General features: G+C 38.3%; 1 protein-coding gene across 6 annotated transcripts in view; it reads right to left on the bottom strand.

Moving 5' to 3' along the window:
- Positions 1-20,752, bottom strand: part of DACH2 (dachshund family transcription factor 2) — a 492,287-nt gene that overhangs the window by 78,404 nt on the left and 393,131 nt on the right. For 5 of the 6 annotated variants that reach the window (XM_039489729.1, XM_039489728.1, XM_039489727.1 and 2 more), the window contains 2 exons: positions 13,917-14,072; positions 9,196-9,368 (listed from right to left, as the gene is read on the bottom strand). In XM_039489729.1, the coding sequence (XP_039345663.1) occupies positions 9,196-9,368; positions 13,917-14,072 (329 nt within the window). The remainder of the gene's footprint in view (positions 1-9,195; positions 9,369-13,916; positions 14,073-20,752) is intronic. The other variant, XM_039489730.1, reaches the window with a different exon arrangement.

Genomic DNA, 20,752 nt, shown 5'->3' on the forward strand with positions numbered 1-20,752 from the left:
AGGTCTTGACCAGGTCAGTTCTCCGCTGTTCCATGTATAAGAGCCCCAACCCCCCTTCCTCAAGTCCTTTCAAAGGGACTAGGAAAAGGAGGGGGGTTGGATCCCCACTGTACAAGATGTAGGAGTCTGAAACTCCCTTTACTGCTTTAGTATGGGATGGATTCCTTTACATTCTTTTGCAATCCATTTCATCCGATAACTGTATCCCTTCCATAATGAGTACCTGCACTGGACATCTGCCACAAATTTTACACATTAAATTGCAATATAATCTAACCTCCTATTCCACACCACATGGTCCCACAGATCCTGTGGGGAAGGTGGAAAAAAACACCCAATCTAGGAGTAGGGGAAAACTCCTTCCCAACCCCCAACAAAAAGGACAACTAGCACAATTCCCCCAGCGGGTTAGGAGGGAACTTGGTCCTTTTGTTCATGGGTGGGTGGGTGGGTGAGTGAGAGCTGTCAGCCCGATGCAGGTAAAAGAGGGCCTCCCTTGAGCTGCATGGCATATAAATACCATGCCCTTGCTTCTCGCCAGCAGGAAGGACAGTGCAGTGACCTTCTCCTGACTTTCCCCAACTGCTTCCTGCCCTTCCCTGTAAACTTTCCCCCTTCTCTCCATCTGTTGTAAGGAAGCCCATAAAGGGCAGTGCCACTTTTCTTCCAGCTAGTGGGACAAAGAGCCCCCACCCTGCTTCATGAAAGTTGCAGCGCCTACGTTGTCTCCCACTATAAAGCGATCTATTTAAAATAATCAGCCTTATAACTCATACTATGTTGGATTTACAATGTTCAGATAGGAATAAATGTGTCAAATAATAATGTCATGCTTAATTACACAGTGAATCATGTTATGAAAGAATTTGTTGATTATGTCATCTAACATCTTACTGCCTAGTAGAATTAACATATACCGGGAAGATACAGTTTTCCCTGTAGACAACAGAAGAGCTGGAATTTTTTCTACATCATATATACTATAAATGAGGATAGAATATTATCACCTGAGCCTAGATATTGATTGAAAAATGGTCTATTTCTAAGTGTTTGTTTGGAAATGTATGAGTTTCTCCTACCATAATGAATAGCACTATGAACAGTTTCTTCTTTGCAAGTAAACAGATCCATTTTTCAGTCCTGTAATCAGTATGCATCTATTTAGCTACTTAACAGCAATGTGCTCTGGTTCATTAGGCAGCTACTGTTGTGTCTCAGCCTAGTTAAAATTTCACAGCAAGTTAATCTATTTTATTACAAATGAGAACACAAGTGATAATGTCCTCACCATTTTCTAAACACAGGGTTAACAGTATTTGTAACAAATCAAAGAAGGAATTTAAATGGGAAAATTGCAAATCTAAAATCTTAATATTTTTTACACAATTATGACTTCATTTTATGTCATTTATGAATTTTACAACCCTGTTACTGTTCATATGTTTTATTTTTTTCTATTAAAAATGCTGTAGTTTCACTAAAGGCTGCAGTCCAGCCTGCTTCTGCAGTTGTTATATTTATAGTATCAGAAGAATATTACTTCTAAAATAATGCCATATTTCCTAAGTTCAACTTGTTTTCACATTTTGCAAAATTCATAAACCAGGTTATAATGTACTGAATTAGAGAGATAATTTACAGATTTGGAAATTTTGATGAAAGAATTAAAACATGTCTGAAGATGTCATCTATTTATCTATCTGCAATACCTACTTTATATATCTTATCTTTTTCTTCTCTTAACAGAGCTGTACCATAAATTCTCAAAAAAAGACTTTTGCAGTATTAAATCCTTTTGAAGGACAATATATTTCTGTCTTACTAAAGGAGAGCGTCTTGCTTTGGCTCAGAAAATGTAGCTACTAAGCTTGACGTAGTTACTTTTAGTTATGATTTAGGTTAATGGCACTAAAGTCATCAGCTCTTCCAATTTTCAGGGACATCCTTGCTTTCACCTCAGTATCCCTTTTGCATCCCTTGTGAGGTGCTATTCCATACAAGACATGTGAAGCACTAACATAACAGTTACATCCACAATAATTGTATTAGAAGTACATATGAACGGCTTACCAATTTTTGCCATAATCACCTTAACTTTAATTCCTTATCGCTAATATTTTATATGTCAAGAACTTTAGAAGAGCTATGCTGTTGGATTTACCTTTTTATTTTTATTTATTTTCAGTTCCAATGTAGCTGTAATTACTCTTCCAAATGTTAATCTATTAATGAGCTCCTAAAGGATTTAATGGCATTTCATTGCTGACAAGCAGGTTTTGGACATTTGTTTGAATGCTGGATATTTTATTCATACATTTGTCTTGATATTTCATATTTAATTGATGTGCTCCTTCTGTACTCTACAGGGCTCTATAATGGCAAGACAGCTTGGAACTTAACAGACTTTGCTAATGAAAATGGGGGCAGGGAAAACTGTGGTGGGCTGTTGTTGGTTTTAAGTTCCAGATAAATATTTGCCACTAATCTGAGAATAAACTTGGAACTGCTGAACTTATTGGAAGAACCATAATTCGTAGGTCCTTGAAGAATAACCTTTTTACTTATTTGTGCACTAGTCCCAATTAGAGTTTCTACAGTATCATATTTGCCTTCCTCAAGGCCAGCTTAACCGTCATTCAGACTCTCAAAATAGTTCAGGAGAAATTCACCCCAAACATCCACAATCACCAAGTAAATGGGCTTTGTGTGTCAAACCACATAGAGGGTGAAGTTGCAGAACCCATATGCAGGACATAGGACAGCTCAGAAGCTCATTCTGTGGCTGCTATAATAGCATCAGGACTGAAATAGGGGCAACAAATCCTGCAACCACTTCCCCACCCTCAAATGTCTCTTCAAAAGCGGTATATGCAATGCAGAGATATGAAGGGGTGGGGGTGGAGAGTCAGCTTGGACGCCTGCTCAATAGCTACCCACCTCTTGTACAGATCTGACAGTTTTTCTACTTTGAAGGCCTACCATTGCCTTTACATTCCTGGCTGAATTTCACCCAAAATTAAAATAGGAAATATACAAACACTACTGTTTTAGTTACCAAAGAATATAATTGTTATCATTTGATAACAGCTAACATCAGGATTCATATTTCTTTTCCAGTTGGACCTTAATTTAGCATTATGATTATTTTAGTTTCTATGAAAAATGTTTAATACTTGTTCTAAAGTTTATGGTCCTAAACTAACGCATTATAGATGGAGGTAAAGCATAACATGCATTTCTACATTTACAACACAGATAATAATTCTGGCTCAGTCTAAAGCAGAAATCATGTCAGATCAATGTACAGCTGGACTGCAAACCAATCCCTTAGAGAGATGATAGCTCAGGAGAAACCTCTGGACTTGTGTTCCTTGGGTAAGTAGACACCAGGCTCAAAACTCGGAAGACCTTGATATGGGTGAGGGGAATAGGCAAAGAAATGAGCAGACTCAGTATCTCCCCTGGTCTCCAGAGCTAGAGTTGTGAGGAGTGCAATTCATACATAAACTGGAGATCACATTTTAAATAAGGAAAAAGAATGACTGAGATGTGGCTGGATGCTTGCCAAAGAGTCAGCTGGATCCGACTATCTTCTGCTCCGACTCTTATCTGAAATGAACTCACATACAATATACTTATTCCATGTACAGTGCAGTCATATTTTTAATTGTGTGCACCAAACATTTCAGTAGTAGACAACTAGTATTTTCCTACTGGATTTAAGAAATCACAAAGAAAAACCTCTTCTCTGTTTACTAATTTTTAATACCAGATGTTCACTTGCTAATTCCACCGTCTTGTGACTATTTCCTATCAATTCATTAATTGTCAGCTGCTCAGCCAAAAAAAAACCAAAAAAAACCCCACACTGCTAATCAGATGGTATTGGTAAACAGCCAAACAAGAGCGTCCCACTTTGGTGTTTCTTAAATTAGTAATCAGAGGGAAAACTATGGCAGCTTTCACCTGTGTATTACAAAGTTGCTATTAAATTTGTTTATCAGTATTGTCAATGTGCAAAAGTGTAAAACTGAGTAATAATGGACTGGCTGTTGTGCAGGTGAATCATCATACATATCCTTGGTCCTTTGAATTCTGCCATGTCCAGTGCTATAACTGAATGAAGAAAGGACACTCCCAGGCCTAATGATGTTATAGCTATATTATAGTTATGTAATAACTATATTAGCTAGTAACTTCAAATGCTAATGGCTGAGCCAATGCTTAAAGGATCTGAGCCAGAACTAAAGGCTATGTGTTTGGCCTAACAATATTACCATGCTAACTCTGGGGGAAAAAGCAATTGTGTTTTCAATTTATAATGTCTTTTCCACCTTCAGAATCAACACGAGCATTCACAGGTTCCCCTTTATGGTGGAAACATGCAGTTCCCAATGTTAATAAACAATACATACTTGATGTTGGGAAAAGGCATATGAGAGATAAAATAATAGTTTAAATGAAACGAGGCTAAATAAGATTATAGACACCTGAGTATGTCCAAACACTGCAGTACCTGCATGGCAATGGATAAAAAGATATATGCCTGCACATTCTCTGCTTTCTTGCAATGGACTCAGCTGTTCAAATTAGCCACAAAAAAAGTTATCTCAAATTATTTTCTCTGTTGTATGATCTTTCCCTGACATTCCAGCAATCATTTCATCTAGAAGTTGGCAACAATGAATTAATTCAATAAGATGGAAAAGTATAAAAATAAATGTTATTAAAAGTTATAATTTTTATAAATTTAGATTTAAAAAGTTGAACTTTATTCTGAAAGTATTTCAAAATGTTGGGTGGGCATAGAGAGGAAAAAGTAAACATGTATTAATCCTTAAAATATATCTGTGTTTTTGTATTTTGGGGAACTGGTTTTGAGAATTCTGAGGTTGGGAGATTTTTTTCTCTCTATCAGATAAATACTGGTATAAGAGTTATACAGCACACAGAAAACAGCACCGCCCAGTAATGATTGTATAGCCCATCTTTTTTCTCATTAGGGAATTTCAAATTTATGTTATACATCCTTTACAACTGCTTTGGGTTAAATTCTCCATGCCGAGTGTCCACCCAAGGATGAATGAGCAAATAAGTTAGGTTAGGGGGGTGGAGAGGGTGGGAGAGAATTTCAGATAAAATAGTTGAGCCATTTCTGAGAATGAGATTAGGGAAAATATGATGTTTGCCCATGTTAAAAAATTCTTACAACAGTTTTGCTGAGAAGCAATATTGTCTCTGTGTGTATTGACACAGAGGCAGAAGGATCTATAATCACTGGACCACACCCCCTTCTAGTACCTGGTGTTGAACACAGTAGTCTTGAGTCTCTACAATCCTCCACCATCGGTAAACAGGGAGGGTGGGTTAAAGCAATCGGTGAGGAGGGAGGGGAAGAGGAAGGGGAAAGGAACAGGAGCAGGAGAAGAAAGGGACAGGAGTTGGATGGGTAGGAGAGGGGATAGGGGCAGGAGAAGGATGGTAGCAGAAGAGGGGAGAGGGGCAGGAACAGAGGAGAGGTTGGATGGGGCAGAAGGAGATAGGGAGAGGTTAGGGCAGAGCAGAATGGTCTTTAATCTCTAGAGCACACTCCCCTACAGAAACTGGAATTGAACCAATTACTCCTGAATCTAAACATTCTTTTGCTGTCTTGTAAACAACAGTGAAACCCACTGGTTTTTGTGTCTCCACCTTGCTCTAGTGGCAGGTCCACATATAAGACACCAGACTCCTACTGCCACCAGTTACTGTGTTGGCTCAAACAGAGGACTGTGCTGAGGATCTAAAGATCCCAGCCCTATTGATGTGGAGTCAATATGATTCCAGATGATGGCATTTTGTTTTGTCAATATTTAAGTTTTTTAAAACATAGGAAATTGCATTAAAACCCCTACATGAAAAGAACATTATGAAGGTTGTAAAGTAAAGCAATCAAAAGCAATCTTCATTCTGCCACTTTGTGTACATGCATTATGATACAGTCTTCAATTACATGATCACAGTACCCTTCTGGCCATAAAAGCCATTAAGCAATTTCTGGATAAGCAGGCTCCTAGTTTACCTAGTGAGGTAGGAGGAAAAACAGTTTCTATGATGATATCTATTCAGAATTTAGGACCAGATTTCCTCCCCCTGTTCTGGCTTCTTTGTGCTGTGTAAGCAGAGGAGCCAGAATCTGTCTGCAGCTGCCCACTGAGAATTGTGGCTCGACTGATGTAAATCCAGAGGAGCTAGATCCCACATCTACCCTAGTGTAAAGTATATGTCAGGGGTCTGCAGGCCACGATTCTGCTCTGCCAAAGTCGTAGTTTGAGTATGTTGCTCTGAGACTATAGCGAGCTGGAGTAAGTTAGGGCCCAAGGTTGCTTTAACTTACAGTAGGGCTAGCAGTGGAGTAGCTGGAGCTTGACAAACAGGGAGCTACAACTGGCTCCCGGATGGGCTTCTTCCTAGTTCTCCTGTGCTCAATGGATCTTGGTGCAGAAAAGAACTGGATCCTTACAGTTAATTTTTGTAGCCTATCTGAGCTTGGGTTGTATAAACTGGGGGGCTGAAGGCCTATTCTGATTTGGCGACACCACTGGGGCATCCAGACCTCATTGCTGGATATAGGTGGAGGGCACCCTGCAACCCTGATTTCACCCATGGGAATGATTAGGATGAAGACCCTGGTCTGGGTAAAAGGTTCAAAATCTGTTATCAGTAAGGTTCGGAAATCTTTAACACAGACATCGAGTTGTATGCTCACTGTGTTGTGGCACTCAATGAGTGGCACTTGGCATCCATTTATATACTGTGAAGGCTCAGCTCCCTTTGCACCCAATATCATTTTAATGGACGTGAAAAGATTTAGCCATATTTTGAGCATTCTATTTAATATGTATTCTCAGCATAAACCTTAAAGGCTCCTTTATGTGTACTATATGCTGTGAATGCATATTAATAGCCATATGTATTTGCATATTATGGATCCATTGTATAATAAAAATCTTACTGAAAAGTACTTATAGCCTTGGTGTAGAACTGCTCCATAAAATTCAGAAGAAAAAAAGTTTTAGTTTATGTATAAAGGACCTATTCAATCATATGGTCTAGAGATCTGAAAATAATGTCAATGAATAGAATTTTTTTTAAGTTACAGACAGGCCAAAACAGTATTGGATCACAGCATACTACTTCATTTATTTTGTACTCTTGTAACTTAACTGAAGAGATAGTTCTGAAATTTTTTTGCCAGGTTTCAGTTGGAGCAAGTTTTTACAGCTGAGCTATAAATCCCTGAAAGTAGGGATTTATAATGGAAGACACTGACAGACCCTTAACTACAGCAGCGTTAGCAGGTGCCACTGTAATCACATTAGATTATATTATAGATGGCAAAGAAGGCTTTGTGAGTCTGGCCATTGTGACTGCCTAATTTATAGTGTTCCTGTCAAGAAGAAATCAAATTTCATAGTTATGACATTTCTTTCTGGAGCACTAAATGTTAACTTTGCTGATCATGCATATTTTGGTAGGACAGCTTATTTCTAAATGGCAGATATGATATAAAAAGCATGATGACTTCATTCAAATCCCTTTTAAAGCAGCCCATTCACAAACTAATAGGAAATGGGCTAAATGGTATTTTAGATGTCTAATTATGGAATTAGGTAAACAGTATCTTCAATTCAATTTTACATTTTAAGTAGCCATATCATGTCATAATTATGATATATCTAAAAACATGGTCAGTTTTACGCACTCGTATTACATGGATTTTAAGAGTATCAAGCCGGTGTGATATAACAACAGAATAATGAATGACAAAAAACAATACTTTGCTTGTCTATAGTTAATTTAATCTGAGAATCCCACTGCACTTTACAGTCATTCAGGACCAGACTGTGGTGCACGAAGCAAGGACAGAACACAGGGAGTCTTTCTTCTTCCCTTGAACACTTACACAAGGGGCAGCCACAGTCTTAGTCATTGTGCAGTCGGAACACAAAGGGGAGGAAGGCATCACTAAACACCCCCAAACAGACCGACATAGCAAAGGATGCATGCTGTATCCTGTGAAAGGCTGTGGCAATGGCTGCTCATTGCATATTCCCCTACGTCAGACAGGAGTAATTCTGGCTAGAATGCCTCCAGGACCTACTGCTGCTTCAGAGGTATTACACCCCCCATCCCACTGGTGGTAAGGGAAGCTGTGTGCCAACTTCCCCTTCTATAAAATGGGGATAATATTGAGAGATTCCATTCAGGAAGTCAGTAGAAGAGCCAGGAATAAAAATCAGAACCCCTGATTGCCAAAATAGAAGCATTTAACACCTACTTTGTAAAAGTGAAAATGACTACACAAGAGGCAAAGCAACAGAGAATTAGGACCTAATAATCCTAACATTTAAAATAATATTTTAACACACACACACACACAGACAAAAAATGGGAATATAATTACCCCATAATAGTGCTAAATTTCTAAACTTTTTTAAAAAAAACTAAAATTGCTAGAGAAACACACATGCTCAAATATTAAAACTGACAAAAAGCCCTTTTTATTTTTTGCGCAAATAAAAAGGTGATAGAAGCCATTTTTCTGAAATTTTACAAGAAACTTCCATATTGTAGCTACCTGCTCTTCTATATAATCCGTCAGTCTTGATCCTTCACACTCCCATTTCTAATCTCTTTCCTCTGAGAATTTAATCCATGACCGGACTTGCTCTTTCAAGGTGGTTACCAAATTTTCCTAATAGCCTACTTTCAAGAGTCTTTATCAAAAGTCTTTTGAACGTCTAAGTACATTTTATCCATCATTTAAAGAAGCAGGAGTCCTATCTCGTATTATAGTAATTAAAGTCCTTTTAATGATTTTCTAAACTTTTTCTCAGATACTGAAGTAAGGCTCGCTGCACTAGAATTCCTGGGATCTCCTGTAGCACTTGCCTATAAAATCCATGTTAGTATCTGTTTTTAATAATATTACATACTTGCATCAGTAGCAGAGCTGCTTTTTCTTTATTTGCTTAGTGATTGTTGTTATTAATATTTATTGATACTGCAATAGCACCTAGAAACTCCCGCCAGGAACCTGGACCCATTGTACTAGCTGCTGTACAAACACATAGCTGCTCACTTACGTTCCCAAGGAATCAGTATAATGCCAATGGGAGTGTGTTTTTTATCCATAAATCATTGTTTTCTTACCTTAATAACAGAGGCCCCTGCTCTGGAAAGAGGACTATGCATCTGGGCTGCAGCAGCCATGTTGGCAATAGTATTGAGGTGGTTCATCTGATTCATTGCCATTGCAACTGAAGCAGGAGGTAGGCTGACTGGGAGTAGAGGATGGGGCATCATCATAAATGGCAGATCTATCCCTAAAAGAGATGGTGGGCATGATGGTTGGTTAGTCCCTCATTTCATAATCCAACACTTTAGTTCAAGAAAGAGTAATTAGTCTAGGTTGTCATTATTATGAGTTTGAAATTTATATAACTAATACGACATTGCCATTTAAAATAATTAAGAAGTCAGAGAGAATGCCTCATGCTAATTGTATTTGCATTCCATAAGAGGACTATATGTACTGCATTAATGAAAGACAAATCTAGCTGCAAACAAACAGGCAATACTAACAAAACAGGTATGCCACAATCTGCAAGCTCAATGACCCCTTTAATCAGCAGTGTAAAAATCCATGGGACATGCAGAAATTCTTACAATTATATTAAAACAGATCAAGGGGTAAGTTAATTAATGTACCGTATATACTCGTTCATTAGTCCATTCGTTTATAAGCCAGCCCCCCAAGATGGTTAGGTAAAAATAGCAAAAACTGTCCTTTCATAAGCCGACCTTATAGTTCAGCGGTTGGCAAACTTTGGCTCCTGGCCTCTTAGGGTAAGCCACTAGTGGGCCTGCACATTTTGTTTACCTGGAGTGTTCACAGGCATGGAGCCTCTCAGCTCCCAGTGTCCGCGGTTTGCCTTCTCAGCCAGTGGGAGCTGCAGGAAGTGGCACGCCTGTTCCCACAGCTCCCATTGGCTGGGAATGGCGAACCACAGCCACAGGGAGCTGAGGGACTCCATGCCTGCAGACACTCCAGGTAAACAAAATTACAATGTATTAGATATTCATCCAATTATTCCACAGAGTTTAAAATCATCAAATTTTGGTGTAGACCCGTTTATAAGCCAACCTCCACTCTTTGATGCGTCACTTTTTTACCAAAAATATTCGGCTTATGAACGAGTATATACGGTAGTCTATTCTGTCATCAGTGTATACAGTTTGCTCCCATTAACATTATTGAGTATTACACATATGCAGCAATTTGAGACCAGATTTTGAGATGTTATTAAATATGATTATACCAGTAAGGACTGAATACAAGATGGTAGCTAAGTTTGTGAATTGAGATGTGCAGTTCCAGTTTAAGACAAAAAATATTTCCACCTAAGGCTAGGGACCTAATTCTCATTTACACTGAAGCCATTTCACACGGCTATGGCAGTATAAAGGGGCCTGGAAAAGGAGTGAATTACATGTACATCCACGTTAAAGCTCTTTGACACTGCCAGAGTGGTGTAAAGTAGTCCTGGTGTAAATGAGAATCAGATTTCAATACCATATGTTCCCTTAACACAGTGATTCTCAAACTATTGTACTGGTGACCCCTGTCACATAGCAAGCCTCTGAGTATGACCCCACCCCCTTATAAATTAAAAACACTTGTTTATATATTTAACACCATTATAAATGCTGGAGGCAAAGCGGGGTTTGGGGTGGAGGCTGACAGCTCGCAACCCCCCATGTAAAACCTTGCGACCCCCTTGTGGGGTCCCGACCCCCAGTTTGAGAACCCCTGCCTTAACATGTATATATACTGCACCACTTGTCTTACAATAGATCATATAGTTTTCAGTGATGATCACAACACTTAGGTGGCTCAAACAGACTAAACTACTGAGAAGCCTTTTTAATTGCTCTGACTTTGAGTAACACCTAATTCTTAAGACTTCTCAGGAGAGACTTCCTGATCTCATTTACCTATGAGTATGACCCAAATTTCTCAACACAAACAGGACCAAATTCTGCCACTATACAGAGTCAAAATGGCTCAATAATTTCTGCAAAGGGAATTTAGGCAGATTAGAAATGATCATCACTAACCTCTGGCAAAATATGGAAATAACATAATTGTACAGCCTGTCATAATTGTAAACTATGTGCCTGTCATAATTGTAAACTATGTGCCTATTTCTATGTGCCTATTTATCGTAGATATTTCTCTGAGTTTATTACCGTCATTATCATATTACAGGGTAAATCATTGTTTTCCTATCTTATATTCCTACAGTAAAAGTGCCATGATCTGATCTTGCTTACATAATTTCTTTCATTCAAAACACAATTTTTTGGTCCACCAGACACCAGAAACACCCACAAAACCCACCATCTGCCCACAAAGGGCAGAAACATCTGAAAACTGAACACCCTTACTACCCCTGGTCAGCCATCAGCCAAACACTATTATATCCATTCACTGTGGTGTGTTATGCTTCACATTACTTTGTTTATGAGCTGGTCCATGTCATTGTTAATCAAGATAGTAACAAGACGGAGTCCATGGACATCTCCATTTACTTCAAACCATACTGACAATCCCCTTCAGTGCTTATATACACAAGCTTTTGTTCCCTTGTATATCTCCCATAGCAGCCTAATAATCTTTCCTCATACTCCATAGAGTTCCAAAACTCCCAGACACCATCTGTCCACTTTGAGTTGTATGTCTACTTAAAGTCCAATTGACATGCAAACTAAATGCAAACTACAAACAGAATATAACAGCACATCACCAGTTTTAAGACACAATCCGTCAAGCATTTCTGAGGACTATAAAGGAAATACATCTTACACTTGCAAATCATCAGACATAATGTCTGATATTCAATAAATCTCTTAATAGCCTTTAGACAACTACTTAGAATGAAAAATACTGAATAATATCTTGAAAGATTACCAAAACACGGAAGACCACAATTGCCTCATATGTAAAACATGTGCAGATACTGAATTATGTAAGTGCATATTCCACAGATAAGGAACATAAAATTAAAGAATCATCTACAGTACGTAAGAGGCCTGCAGTCTGCTCTACTTAATCAGATGACAGACCCTAACTGTGCGTGAAAGGGGACAAGCACCTATAATAAGAAACATTTAAATGGTCTCGGCTTCTCCACCAAATTCAGTGACACTACATAGATAGCGATCACAGTATTTTGTCCTAAAAATAAGGCATTTCTGATTAATAAGATATTTCATACACTTGTGAAAAGTAACTCCTTGAAATCAATTTGTAAAACTCTCAGAACAAAGATACATACATGAACAATGAGGCTTTTTCAAACTTTAGTAGTGTTTCCATTCCCTCATCCCACTGTAATCTTTTATCCAATTATCATGTCCCACCTCTTCCTTTAACACTGATTCTATTTTCATTTTGGCCTGGACGATAAATTCTTTATTTACAAAACACCACAAAAGCTTTGGGGCCAATTTTTTTGCTGGAGCAACTCGATCAACCTCAGTAAAGTTATAGAAGTAGAGAATTTGACCTTTTTAGACTCCAAGATTTGGAGAGGATTTTTACAGTACCTAATCCCGGAAACAGGAGAGATCTTAGAAAAAGAGCAAAATTCACCAACATCATTTGGGTACACATTTACCAAAATGAATGCTAGTTACCTTTATATAAATGCCTTCATATAGAAAACTTGCTACTGTTTGTGATGCAGAGCTCTTAATAGAGCTCATTAAGTTTCAGGAAAATGTGTATTGATTTGAAAACAATGAAACTAGGATATATAAAAAGTAATTGATTGTATGAAATAACACAAGCTTTATTTTTTTAAGGCGTTAGAGTTAGCAATAAAAGAAAGCCATTCAATTCATTAGTAAAACTATTATGATCGTGTGTCTAAACAGTGAATTAATCTTCAAGTGATATTTATAGCTTGGTCGTTTATTTCACAGTCTGATATACCTACATGAATGTTAAATCAAATCATTAGCTGCACTGTGACATAGTATAAATGCAAAAGACTTATTTAGGCAGGCCTAACGTCAAACCTCACTAACTGGGGTGTGTAAATGGTAACTATTGGAGTGGTGCAGGAAGAAGGAACTCAGGCACCTGCTGATTACTCCTCCCGCTCTGAGGGGAGGCATGTGATGGTTCTAACAGTGAATGCTCTGACCTGTCCCAGCCATTCCTGCTATCACTGGATGACTAGGGTTATGTCAGACTGACTGACTGGCACCCTCCTTGAAGAGGTAGGGAGAGGAAGGAGTTGTTTCTACCCACTGCAGGCTCGCTGCTGTTTTGGCTATGTTCTAGTCCCACTCATTCCCACCTTTGTATGATATGCTGGATCTTGTAGCATGCTGTGGACTATGCTTATTGCAAAATCATATTTGGTGTCTGGAAGAGATTTTTCCCATTTGGCAAACTAGCAAATTACTGTGTGGGTTTTTTCACCTTCCAATCAGCATCCTGGAGCTCTGTTTTAGAGATTTACGTTACATCTGTCGCAAGTTTGATATAGGCTGGGCAATATCCATCATCCTCAGGTTTGTAGAAACCAGGGCTATTCTACAATGGAATGGCTCTGCCAGTTAGTTCAGGGAGTAGTTCCTCATTGGTTAATAGTTTAATCAAGTTGCAGCCTCTGCATTTACTGACGTGTGTGTGTGTGCGCGCGCGCACTAAATTCTTCCAGCACATTATGTTATCACATGCTATCTATTAGTTACCAACTTCTTGTATATCTTTCCTTCTTCACAGACAAACAGTATAAGACTGAAGGTGTCTGTATCTTAGAGTGTCTTCTTACTATTTATAAGGACAGTAAACGTACTGTTGGTGAGCAGGTGATTTTGCTGGAGAGGACTGAGGGGATGTGCACTCCCAAGGCTGGATTGCCCTGATAGCGTGGCGTGACCAACACCATGCTGTGATCCTGTTGTAATAGGAGACTGAAGTTTCTCTTTATCCCAGGAGGATTCACTCCCACCTGCAAAACAGTGTACAAAGATATTGTAAATACCATATTCTTCCCTTGAAGAGATTTTGCTAGATTTACTGCAGACTTTTTATTATCTTAAATTACTCAATTTTTGTTTTGGAATACATCATAGTTTATTGATTACTCAGCACCAAAAAGACACGTAGGTGCTGCACCTGAAATAAATGAATAATTTAATAATCGTCAACCAGGCCAAATAACCTAACTAGAACACCATGTACCCCTTCCGGAAACAGAGAAAGCTAGATGTTTAAGGATAAAATGACCCAAGCAGGAAGGACTCACAATTAGTTGTGATAACTGGGACTCTTCATTTGTAATCGACACACAGGACCTCACCATCAGGGGTGGCTCTAGCCATTTTGCCGCCCCAAGCATGGCGGCACGTCGCGGGGGGCGCTTTGCCAGTCGCCGGTCCCGCGGCTCTGGTGGACCTCCCACAGACGTCCCTGCAGATGCTCCACCGGAGCCGCGGGACCATCGGACCCTCCGCAGACATGTCTGCGGGAGGTTCACTGGAGACGCCTGCCGCCCTCCCAGCGACCGACAGAGCGCCCCCCGCAGCATGCCGCCCCAAGCACGCGCTTGGCGTGCTGGGGCCTGGAGCCGCCGCTGCTCACCATTGGCAATACCTAGTGGAAGTTTTTTTCAAGGAGTTGCTAAATAATAAAATAATAAAAATTAATAATACCAGCTAGCACTAATATAGCAATAGATGGGGAAACATGTACAGAGAATTTAAATGATTTGCCTAGGGCCACCGAATGGGTCAATTTTAGCATCAGGATTAGAATTTAGTAGCTCCTGGATTCCAGTCCTGTGCTCAGAGCACCAGACCAGGCTCCTCTTAAATGCTAAATTCTACATATAATTGAGAGATTCAAAGACTGAGCTTGTAGATAGTCAGCTTTGAGGCATTCATATGTATCATTCAGATGTAATTTTTGTTCACTGTAATTGATGTCTAAGAGAGAAAGCAAAGTATGTCAAATTAAACAAGTTAATACTAATCTGTTTGTTTTTCTGGAGAGATCTTATTTTGCATTGGTTTCATGGCAATCCCTGTGTCAGACAGTTATGCACATGAATAATCACATGCTCCTCTTTTAAATCACAGTAAAGTAGAGTGTGATAAGAATTTTGCAGTGAGTCTGGTCCACAAAATAAAGCCTTTAAACAACTATTTGTAAAAGTTGAACATTTCAGGAACACAAAAAGGCCATAAGGTTAACATAGGTACATTCCTTTTCCTTCCATCATGAATGTTTTAGATTAGATTAAAGAATGATAAGAAACTGTGTATCTGCAGCATTGATATTGTCTAGAATTTATTAACTTGAATTGTAATTAGAATCAGTAATACACTGTTGTGATGCAATGGATAGAGACAGCAGGCAAAAAAAATGTATTTTAATTGAAGATGAAAGTAACCACATAGAAACATTCAACATTCTTTATGGTAACACTCAGCTAATAAACATGATTAATACTACCAAATGTAAAAGACTGAAAGATCAATGATTGTGCAAAATGGGAATCACTCCATCATTTTAATATCATGTCCAAGCCATGAATTACCTTACCATTACAGATTTGTAATTTGTAAAATGATGAGCAACACATTGACAAAGAAAGATACATTTATACAGCACTAAATTATACCATATGATATAATATAATATGGCATAATTACAGCAGTGCTCAGTAGCACTGCCACTGTTAAGGTTGTATCAGCATTTCCATTAATAAATTGAATATACTGTATGCTGGCTGTTTCAAATCACGTTGAACTGAAACTTCAGTTATTCACATGGAACTATTCTGAAATATAAGCATTAATATTTGATAAAATATTCCTTGAATTAAACAAGTGAGGACAAGTTATTTTCTAAGACCACTTTTTAAGAACTGATTTGCTAAATGATTTCTACCATTTTCCAGATGTTTTTTCAATATTTTAGTCTAATGTTTAATTTTTTTTTAAAAAGCATTATTGTTCAAAGTACAGCTTGTATGTATTTAAGTGACCTAAATTTTCACTGGCACTTAAATATTTAAAAGTCGATTTATGTAAGGAATGTCTACACACATATGTGTATGTCTACACATACGTGTTTGTGAGGTATTAATTTATCAAGTAGAACTATCTCAACAGTCCTTGGACCATAAACTTTTATTTTACAAAGCAGAAGGTCCAATCCTGCAAATGTTTACAAACAAGCTTGACGTTACACATGATTAACCCCACTATAACTCTCTATGTGCATTAAGTGTTTGTTGTTCAGGACCCCAGACATTTTCATGTCTTTTTCCTTGTGACGTTAAAATCATGGACTTCAATGGGTCTCTGACCATTTTAACTGACTGAGGATCTGGCCCTCTACCTTCAAAATGTAAACTGATTGCTAAGGAAGTTTGTCACAGTGATTTTTCAAAAAAGAAGAGAAAAAAATCACAGTCCTTGCCTGAAAGCACACCCTTACCAGCTGTGGTCTCTTCTCTTGTGGCCTACCAGTGGCCAGAGCTCCAAACTCAATTACCTACTCCTAACAGTTTATCCTTCCTTCAATACTTCACCATGGGCCCAAGTTCTAATACAATCTCCCCTTTCTCTCTCTCCTTCCCGCCCCCCCAACACATTCCTCTCAGGTATCTGTTCTTGTATTCAGTAGTAGTACCACTGCAAGTCTCCTCCACCCACACCCACTCTCCCTTGAGAAAAAAAGTCCGGCTCACAGGGAAGTCTAATGAATCAATCAAAGTTGAATGCTAAGTGAAATTTAATTATTGGGTCTGAAATTTACATAGATATCACCACACTCTGCTGTGGTAAAGACTGACAGACACAGTTTCCATAATTAAGTTACATGGTGACTAATTCATTGAAAGAGAAAACTATTATGAATAATAGCATCGTACATAGTATTTTTATCAGTAGCTCGCAAAGCACTTTGCAAACGAGGTGAGTATCATTATCCCCATTTTACAGATGGCGACACGGAGGCACTGAGAACTGAAGTGACTTGCCAAGGTTATCTGCAGGCCAGTGGCATAGCTGGAACTAGAACTCAGGTCTCCTGAGCTTTAGGTAGTGCTCTGTTGTCCAGAAAACCTTTTGCCTGACACTACACGCACTATGTTGCAGAACTTGTTAATGGAATTGTCACTGAGCAGTTAAGGACAGAAACCTTAAAAGCTGACTTTTATCCTTGCCTGAAAATAATTTTCTCTTTCTTCATGTGCTTGATACAATATGAAAAATGTAAGTGTAAATTTAATAATAGGCAAAAGCCTCAAGACCCAGTATAAATCCATTCCAATCTCTACTTTCTATATCGTTCTTAGGAGCTAATTGTATAAAGACAGCAATGAAGTAATTTTGACTTTAATAACAAAGCAAATGGCTCATTTTATAAGTTAAACATGCATAATGCAAAGGATCCAAATCTCACTCACACACTTCTAATTTCAGTCACTTCTTCAAAATTCCACAGAAATATTTGTGCATACACACACACACACACACACTCACGCCAAATGCTAAAAGCATAATGTAATGTGCAATTATTGTCTGTATAAGAATAGAATTGTGAGCCCATTACATCAACAGTATACATATTCTCAAATTGTTGATTATTATCATAATTAGAGGTCAGTACCTACAGCAACTAAATCAGTTGTAAAATTCAAAAATCAGACCCAGATACAATTTTTCATTAGATTTTTGTTAACTGTTCCCATATTTTGTGCAGAGAGAATATGCATCATCAATACGGCAAATGCAATTGTCCCTTATAACACAAATCAAACACATGATATTAAATCCTGCCTTTGGATACAATAGTTTATAGGGCCATAACTGAAAGCAAAATTAGGCCTGTGGTCTTCATCATGTGCAAGGTGCACCATATGGTAAAAGGCAAATCGGTCCCTCCCATACATGGTGGAGTAGGTATATTTAAACAGGCTAGATAAATCTGTCTTTTGCTCAATCCAAAAAGTGTAGCCTTTGGAAAAACACAACATATTTTCTGTCATAATTAAGCTGTCGAAGACCCACATTCTTTACTAAATAGCGGTTGTGGAGTGTAAATTAAGACAATGATCCATGCCTGGATGCATGCCAAATAATGTCTCTACGATAGATGCTGAACAGGAGAGAAGGGGGAAAAAAGAATGAGAGACAAGAAAACCAACAGGCAGTATCATTTAGGGAAATGAGGCAAAAGTCTCTTACAATAAAACAGTGATGTGAGCTGGCTTACGGGTTATATACAAAAAAATGTAATTTATTATTCATTTTTAGGGAGAAAAGATTTCATATTTCTGTATAAAAGGTACGAAAAATTAAGCAGATTCTTAAGTGTCATAAAATTATTATTAGGTCCTTTTAAAGTATATTTATTTGTCAAAATGCAAAGAAATGCATTTCTGAACATTATGAATAAGCGAAGAGCTTCACATTTAAAATTGTCACCCCTGCACATACAACCTTCTCCCCCCCTGCCCCCAACAAAAGAAAACACATGAAGGTAACTTTTTCCTATCTTGCTTCCATTCTTGTTGGTCTTGACTAGGGCCAGACTCTCTCAGTCCCTTACTCAGGTGCTCAAAAGGGGAGGAAAGACCCCATCTTGCACAGTCTATGATGCCAAGGGCCTTGTACAGATGCAGTCCTCCATTCAGGTGGGACCACAGGGACTGCTCCCTCAATACACATGGTGACCACAAAGGGGACAGAGAGACTGTAGGGTCCTGTCTACCTGCCTTCACATCAGCCTGCAATGCAGTGTGTTGGTTGCAGTGGAGGAGGGTAAAAGAGAGTATAGCCTACAGTGCCCCTCGTGGCGGGAGGGGGGAGAAAAGGTCACAATCCTGTCCTGACCTCCCCTGGAGTGGTGTTGCACATTACCCCATCATTAATGCTATGTTTCAGCATACACACAGAAAAAATAGATAAAAATCTAAGTACTCCTGCTGGAAGACTGCAATGTGATACTACTTTATTTCTGAGAATTCAGAACAATAACACACAAGAACCAAAACCAGAGAAAGAGAAAGCAAGCAAGCAGGCAGGCAGCTCCCTAAAACTGAGAGGCACAACTCACTCCACCCTGGCTAACTGCAGACTGCCTGCTGCATGCTTTTGCTACGGAGCCCTCTAGCTGTCAAGAAGGTTCCCTCCCCTCCCCTCTCCTCTGCAATTACTACCTCAGGCTATCAGCTAAATACCAAAATTTGGCCCAAACACTTAGGCCTTTTTTATTGTATGTCTACTATATAGCCGCTATAGGAGATTCTAAGTCTGAAAAGTAAAAATATAATCGCTAAGATATAAATGTAAGCCTATGTGTGGGAAAGCACTGGTACACGCTATGATAAGTAAAGCCCAGGAGCTAAACGGATTTAATGGGAAAAATCTTATTTATTAATTAAAACTAAGTATTTATCATAGGCTTAACCGAAGAGTGTTTGACATAACTCATATATCAACCCAGGAATTAGACTGACATGTTCAAGTAAGCAAAGGTAAAACTAAAATAGCAAGTCCCAGTACAGTCACTTCTAAATTAAATGCTGTGAGATGTAAGTATTCCCCTAGTACTACTTTACGGCACAGTGGCTAAAGTCTGTGCATTGCTGTTATTGAGTTCCTAAGATTAGTTCAGATGCACAGGGAATTAAATTGCAGGTAACAGAAGAAAGCATGTGAAGTCAATCTAAGCAATACACACACATTTTCATTAGATGATGTTCTGTGTATTTACAGTTTTGTGATAAGCTTGCAAATATGGGTATTCACAATTGATGAGAGTTATGTAACTGAAGGGCCTCTGTTTAGGTCTCATCTACCTACAGTAAGAAAAGGATGTTTTCCTTCCATTGCTTTCTCCTTCCAGATGAAAAACATGTCTTCATTCCTCTGTAAATGCTGCTGCTCACATATTTTTTATTTTTCATAATTATAACATCACTACTGAAGTTGAATTAAAAAAAGGCAAGCTCCATCTAATATACTTTGCTTCTGAAACCAGAATCTAAGAACTTTTTTGATGAACATATCTTTGTGACGATTAAATTACCTTCTTAGTTTTCTGTGTTGAAAAATTTTCAAAAAGTAATTTAAGTTCAATTCAGTGACAGTACTTTCTTATTTGGATTTGAGTTCAAGCTATCAGCCTCAAAACTGTGTGTTCGGCCTAAATGAAATTCACACTGTCAGAGGTATCTTTGAATTGAACAATCACACTGTTTCAATGTATGTCTGTCATTTTATTTTTTGTTGTTATATATTTCAGAAAAATACCATTCAAATTTTGAAAATGTCTTTCATGCCCAGTTTTAATGTAAAGCATTTTTAAACACACATTTTTCATGTTATTAAGTATACTTTCAGAGCACCCCTGAAAGTATCTATATGTTGTTGTTTCAGCACTGTTAATCCAAAACACTTATGATCAATGGCCTGATTTGCAAAGTTGCTGATTATCCACAATTCCTAGAGACTTCTTGGGATTTGTGGATGCTTAGCACTATGAAAATGAAGTTAGAAATTCTGCCCTTGGATGCTTATGTGCAGTGTCCATTGACACCAACAGGTATCTGAGAGCAGAATTTGCCCCAAATAACGTAAGTACACTTTTTTTTTCAAAATCTGGTAAACTCTA

The sequence above is a fragment of the Mauremys reevesii genome, linkage group 9, assembly GCF_016161935.1.
Source record: "Mauremys reevesii isolate NIE-2019 linkage group 9, ASM1616193v1, whole genome shotgun sequence".
Taxonomy (NCBI): domain Eukaryota; kingdom Metazoa; phylum Chordata; order Testudines; family Geoemydidae; genus Mauremys; species Mauremys reevesii.